General features: G+C 25.4%; 1 protein-coding gene across 1 annotated transcript; it reads left to right on the forward strand.

Annotated features, from left to right (window-relative positions):
* The first annotated feature begins 3,264 nt into the window (after positions 1-3,264).
* Positions 3,265-6,638, forward strand: LOC105623670 (short-chain dehydrogenase/reductase family 16C member 6-like). The gene is made up of 7 exons (XM_012205052.1): positions 3,265-3,405; positions 3,750-3,904; positions 4,022-4,199; positions 5,061-5,190; positions 5,272-5,392; positions 6,051-6,176; positions 6,569-6,638. The coding sequence occupies exons 1-7, from the start codon at positions 3,265-3,267 to the stop codon at positions 6,636-6,638; spliced, it is 921 nt and encodes a 306-aa protein (XP_012060442.1).
* The last annotated feature ends 957 nt before the right edge of the window (positions 6,639-7,595 follow it).

Below are 7,595 nucleotides of genomic sequence, written 5' to 3' on the forward strand. Positions count from 1 at the left end.
GAGAGAGAGAGAGAGAGAGAGAGGAGAGAGAGGGAGGAAGGGAGAGAGAATTTTGTTCCTAACTAATCGTTCCTAAATAGTCTAAGTAGAGAATGGCATTCAGAAACCAATAAACTAAATCAGTTTAATCAATTTAGCTAGTAGCTAAATCAATTTAGTTAGTAGAAAGATAATTTTCCGATTCATTACTGTCCCGAAAAAATTGAAATATTTATTAAAAAATGCTGCTCTTAGGGACAATAATTATTCAACATATATTCGACTGTATTTTTTTTCGAATATATCAATAACTTGAAAAATTCTGGAAAAAAGATTCCAAGAACAGAACAGAATAGCATTTTGTATTATAATATATTATATGAAGTATATAATGAAATGTATCATAAAATTTATTGTCGTCATGAAAAATATATATATATTATAAAATAAAGTGGCAATGAAACCGAATATCTTTACGTATTTATAAGAAAAAAAATAATAAGTCCATAATATATTAACTAATGAATTAAAATATTAAGTAATAATAAAATAATATAAATTAAAATATTAACTAGTAAAATATAATAAATAAATAAATATAATAACTTATACATTAATACGAAATGTTATATTGTAAGTACATTTATACTTATACAAGTTGTTATTTCTTGCTACATAATAATGAATTGATTTGTTGTTCTTGTAATAAATTATTATTATTACAAGATATGATAAAAATAACTTTTCAAAGAAAACGATTTGTTTATTGCAAAAGTTGCATCATCCAATCATTACAAATGATTGGAAAATACTCAAATGATTGAAAAATAAGAAATCTGTTAATTATTTTTAATATTTTAATTTATTAGTTAATATATACAGATTTTTATTTACGAATATAAATTGCACATGTTTGTAATGGAAATCAAAGAAATGCGCATTAAATAATCGGCATATAATATGTACAAAATGTCTTAATTTGATAAGATGTTTTTACTGACAAATGATCAAAAAACATGTTTGTTAAATATTTCTGTGTCAATTCCAAAAGATCGCCATTTTGACATTGTTTATCGTGCTATCATATGGCCTTGGCATTTTAAAACGTTCGCAACCGTGCGATTAATCATTTTTCTACATTTATGCAGTCAACTCTAAAAAAAAACGTGATTTTGATTCATGACTAATTTAATTATCTAAAGTTGACTTTGACTGAAGTTTACACCTTGATATGCACATGTAAATAAAATAACTTACACCATCAAAGTGAAAGCAATTTACTAGTCCAATTTATACTTATCAGTGAATGAATAAAATGTTAAAAAGTTAAAACCAAGATATAAAATACTTACGTATAGGTGATAATATAAGTGCAAAACTTTCGTCATGTAGCACAAATTATTATATTGTGCAAATATTTATATTGTAAAAAAGATATTTATGTATTGCAAATTTACCGGAATCAATAGATAAAATATAAAATCAATAGAAAAAATATAAATGCATATACTTTTTTAACTAACACAAAAAAAGTCTATATATGTAAAGATGAATTTATTATGTTGTTTTTTTCACACCTATTATAAATATTATGTATTCTTCGAAGGATAAGAAATATTAATAATTGAAAAAAAAATTACAGAAAGGGATCGAGCACAAAATAAATTAAATTAAAATTAACTTATGCTTATAACTATCAATGCAACTGAAGAAGAATGATCTCATTCGTATCATGCGCTGTCAACTATCACGCACAACGTGTCACGTAATCAGTACTTGTTACCTACATAGTAACTGCAGTAATCTAATTCCTTCCAATTCTAATCAGAAGATCGAATACGTATATCTTATCTTATAGTATGAAGACTGCAGTAAGAAAGTATTAATTATCTTCTTTGCATCTAATAAAATAATATTTTATTATTCTTAGTAAATTAAATTATTTCTAATTAGTCTTATTTTCACAGTAAGAAGTATAAGTTAGACGTAATATTTCCGTGATGTTTTCAAAATCGTTCAAGAATTATCCCAACATCAAAGTCCAACAAATTGTCTGCTTGAAAGAAATTAAGTAGTTGGTAATAAAACAAATACATAATTTATACATGTAATTTTCATCAATTATTTCTGATTGACAGCGTCATATTTACATATTGCGTAAATGCATATATATTGCATATTTACATAATGCGTAAATCACTGTCAGGACTAGGCATCAGGACATATATTTAAAATTTATTTGCACAAGTGTATTGTATATATCGTATTCCAATTTCGAACACATTATGTATTTCAAATCGAAAGATTGAAAGTTTTTTGTATTTTGTAATTTAAATAATAAGATTAAATAATAAGATTATCAATTTTACAATTAGTATTTGAAATACAAAATACAAAACATTTTATATGTTCCCATTAAATATAAAATACAATATTGTTACAAATAAACTGTTTTACAAATAAAAGCTTCTCAAATAAAAGTACTTCAAGTGTATGCCCCTTGCTCTGATTATTGTAAAATATGATCATTCTTTCAAAAGAATGGATAAATAATGTACAATAAGATATAATTTTAAGAGAAATAATACATAAATAAAAACTGTTACAAAATAATTATACGCTGAAGTTTTATCATGAGAACATAAATGACTCACAGTAAGCTCGTTATTGTATTTGACATGGCTTCCGAGACGGCAACAAGCATTATATAACACAATACACGTAAATGAATGTTATGATATATTGTTTTATTCCAATGCTAATTGCATATTTTAATCAAGATGAAGCTTAGAATTAAAATTTTATTTTAATTCAGTATGGAAATATGAAAAAATGTGCAAAAAATTAAATAAATTATTTAATAAATTATTTATTAAATAAATTATTTAAAAAATAATTTCACGCTTTTTTTTGTATACAAAACAAGGATAGATATTTAATCATTTATAAAACTTATTAATAAAACTTTATTAATAAAACTAAAAGAAAGATTATTATATTATTATTATATTATTATATTATTATTTCTTCTTAAGGAATAAAAATAAAAAATAAAATATTCTTTATGTACCTAAATAAAAATCTGAACGCGTATATATAAAAAGACGCATATTGTGACAATTTATTTTTAATATTTTTTTAATAAAGTCTCTTTAAACTACTCTAAAAAATACAAATTTTTTATGCTAAAAAAAAATTTATCACAACAAATGAATAAATCTTTTATTTTATGTCTCTGCAATCAAACAAAGATTTTATTTTTGCAGACCAGAATAGCGAGCAGCCATGGTAAAAGCATACAACGGCGCATTGATCCTTGCGGACATTTTGCTACTTATTTTGAAGATTCTATATTACATTTGCGAAAGCGTGTATAAATTTTTCGTTCCAGCGGAAGAAAAAAGCGTGGCTGGTGAAATCGTACTGGTATGTATCTAATTTGAATTTTTGATTACATACATAAATCGTACAGACATAAATAATTATATTAATGTGATTTTATTAATACATTTTATTAATAAGTTGTACATTAATCATTTTTATATAATATTGTTTTATATAAGATATAATTTATTTTATATAAGAGAGACGAATAAAAATTAGAATACATTTATTTTCAATCTGTATATAATACATGTATGTGATTACATTATAAATGATAAATTAAATTTATTTATAGAAGAAGATTCTTTATAAAGTAAAGTTTGCGAAAAAGAAATGCTAAAAAAAAGTGCGATAATTTTATGCTTTAAGTTGCTATATTATTACAGATAACAGGCACTGGTCATGGTATTGGAAAAGAATTGGCCCTTCGTTATGCATCATTAGGCGCAACAGTGGTTTGCTGGGATGTAAACCAAGAATCAAACGAAGAGACAGTGAATGAGATAAAGAAAACTGGAACAGCTGCAGCATACGCATATCAGTACGTTTATATCGTTTACTCTTTTACAAAATGCAATAAAACCGAGAGAAACATATATAATAGTGAAACGTTCGATCGAAAAGCGTTCGAAAATTCAAAAATGTTTGCGTTTCACAGGTGCGACGTGTCAAACAGAGAAGAGGTCTTCAGCGTAGCTGAAAGAGTCAAGCAGGAAGTTGGCAACGTCACTATTTTAGTTAACAATGCTGGTATAATGCCTTGCCATACATTTCTCGATTATACCATTGATGAAATTAAACGAATCTTCGACATTAACGTGCTGGCTCATTTCTGGGTAAGTTAAAGAATTGACAAAAAAAATTAATTAATTAAATATATACATATACGTGTAAAAATAAAAAAATTTGTCAAATATCAATTTGACAGTCCTAATTACTGATTTAATTCTAATTATTAGTCGCAACGTTACCTCTTCTTTAATAATTTCTTAAAACTTTTAGGCTACGGTTCCATCTTTCTTCATAATAAACTTCAACCCTATTTACTCTATATACTCTCTCTTTATTCATACTCTTACTCATACTTTTACTCTTTTATTTATATATCCGTTGGATAAATTATCACATAGGTTTTTTTTATCTGAAAATAATACAACTAGCCTTTAGTAGGTTGTATTTAGTATACTAGTACATTATATGAACTAAAATAATGTGAATTTTGAAACTGTTAGTATAAAATAATTATACATTAAAGAAATTTTACAGAAAATAATTAAAAATATGGAAATAATTAAAAATAATTAAAAAATATTTAAAACATGTTTAGGTAGTCCCTGCCGATCCATAATTTAGACTTATGCACAAAATATCCTTTAAATATTTCTTTAAAATTTACAGAAGGTTAATTAAATATATAGTAATTTCTTTAAATTATAATATTTACTATTTATATTGATATTAACATAACATTTATTGTTTATATTGATATTGCATAAACAAACTTTGTAAATGTTTAATCATTAAATTTACACAAATTAATAATAAAAATTCCTTAAACTTTAAATGAACCGTAATTAAAACTGTCAGCTTATTTTAATGTATATAAAGTGACTTGATGCTATCACTTTTCACAGACAAGTCATTATTCACTATTGACATTTCTTGTATTTGAATTCTATTATTTTTGATGTTTTTAGATACTACAAGCATTTCTACCAAGCATGATCGAAAAAAATCACGGCCACGTAGTTGCGCTCTCGTCACTGGCTGGAATTAATGGTTTTCCAAATTTAGTTCCCTACTGTGCTTCAAAATTTGCAGTTAGAGGCAAGTTATATTTAACTCGATTTTAATTGTTTAGGCACAAGAAGTGTTAAATTCTTAATTTTATTTATATAAATATTGTAGGACTTATGGAAGCAATCAGCGAGGAACTACGGACATCTAGCAAAGGAAAATCTTTAATCAAATTCACTACCATTTATCCGTATATGGTTGACACTGGACTTTGCAAAAAACCAAAAATAAAGTAAGTACACGATGAAATTATATAAACAATGTTTACGCAATAATGTTATGTAAACGTAATTGAAACTTATACTTAACAATTAATTAGTATAAAGTATATGCTATTACTATGTAAAAATACTTTAAAATTTGTAATTACATTGTCCATTCTCAAACAAGTTGATGAATATGTTTAAGGCCAGTATTTGTAGTCAATTCTTATTTTTAAGTTTTAAAGCATAAAAGAAGTTAATCAATAGAGCCATTAGCATCTTAAAACATTACTTAACAAGTCTTGAAATAAGAACTATAAATAAATAAGAATAATTGACCTATTAAGTTACAATGGAAAATATATATACAATTACATATTGCTAATTAGTTACGCTTTTTTTACATGCAGATTAGATTTTTGGATGCGAGGTGAGCTACTAAAAATATACCTTACTAAGAAATGACAATGGAATCGATGTCGAATCGATGTCAATTTGATTGATCGATTCAATGTCGATTCCATTGTCATTTCTGTGGGAAAATAAACGGCAAAATAAAATTTTATTTGACAGTTTATTTCAGATCTTACATTAAATATTTCTTAGTAATTCAAATAAGATTATAAAATATTATGAAATATTGGATTTTTTTACATTACTTGGCAATAAATATTTTAATTCGAACAGGTTCCCGTCTGCCATGCCGTTGGTTTCACCGGGGCAAGCAGCCTCACGAATAATTCAAGCGCAAAGATGCAACTATCGCGAAAAAACTGTGCCTCCATTTTGGTTGTTATGCAACTTAATATCAAGGTAAATAAATTCCAAAATTGTTCCTCCGTGTCCAGATCCATTCTTGGAACCAACGTATCAGACTGCTCCTCGTCCTAATGAAATGAATTGCAAGGTTCACGAAAACGTTCCAAGAATCGATCTGGACACGGAGGAAACCCGCAAAACCCATAAACTTTATATAGAAAGCACCCGTAAAAACATCAAGATTATTATCAAAGTCTGAAATTATTCACAGTAAATAATATAATGAGTAGATAATATATGAAGATGCTATCTTCGAAGAAAAAATATACAAATAAAATATTTTTTAACATTTAATTAATATTAATGAGAAAAAAAAATTAATGTGATGATATTAATAAAAATGAAAATCTCAAGTAGAAAAAAAGTAACATTTTATAAAATTTTAGATTTTTGCCCGACGATGCGTTACGCTGCATAATAGACTTTTGCGATAGCGGTGTCGAGGCGGACAGTTAACAATTGTTAACAGTTAATAAAAAAACATCTCTCTGATTGATTAAAAACAAATGCGTGAATAAAATTTTTTTATATAATTATCGAGTATACTATTGTATTATTTATAAGATGTTGTACAAAATCAGGGTTGTCGACTTATTTTTAAATAAGATATCTTTCTCTTTTCAAAATTTCGAAAATTTCTTTTCTACTCTACTCAGTACTTTTCTACTCTACTCTTTTCAAAATTTCGAAAATTCCTTTTCTACTCTACTCAGTTCTATATATAAGAAATAATTCCATATATAAGAAATAATTATCTATTAATTAATTTAATTAATCGTTGTCAAGAATTAATATATGTAAACGCGCAAATGCAGGTGTTTTATATTGATAATAATAAGTATAATATAATAATATAATAAATAAATTTTTTGTACAATGTAAAAGAAGTCGTTTTGAATGTCGTATTGCTTTCTAATGGCGTCAGCACAATATGTCATAAATCAATTGCTCGGACAATAAAGTTTTTTGTTCTGCTTAATTAATAAGAAAATTGGTATAATTGCATTTATAATACTAAACGAAGCTGTTGTTATATTATCAGATATTGTTATTCTATATATTATTAATGTTTATATTTATTATACGATAAAGCATAAGGTGTGTATAATGATCGTTTAATAATATAACCATTGTCTTTATACATATGCAATTATATATATGTAATTATGTTACAAATAGCATATACGAGAGATACACAAATAACATAATACAATTTGATAATGTAAATTTTGGAGAAGATTTTTATGTTTTGCACTTTAATCTAATGCGCATAAAGAAAAAGAGGATAAAGAATTATAAATATTATGTGTATAATTATAAATATTATGTAAAGAAATTTGTGCAACAAAGAAATTTTGCAAGGTTGGCACGTAACGCGTTATTTGTAATGTCATTATCGTTACCAGTTACTTT

Source organism: Atta cephalotes (assembly GCF_000143395.1).
Source record: "Atta cephalotes unplaced genomic scaffold scaffold00062, whole genome shotgun sequence".
Classification (NCBI taxonomy): Eukaryota; Metazoa; Arthropoda; class Insecta; order Hymenoptera; family Formicidae; genus Atta; species Atta cephalotes.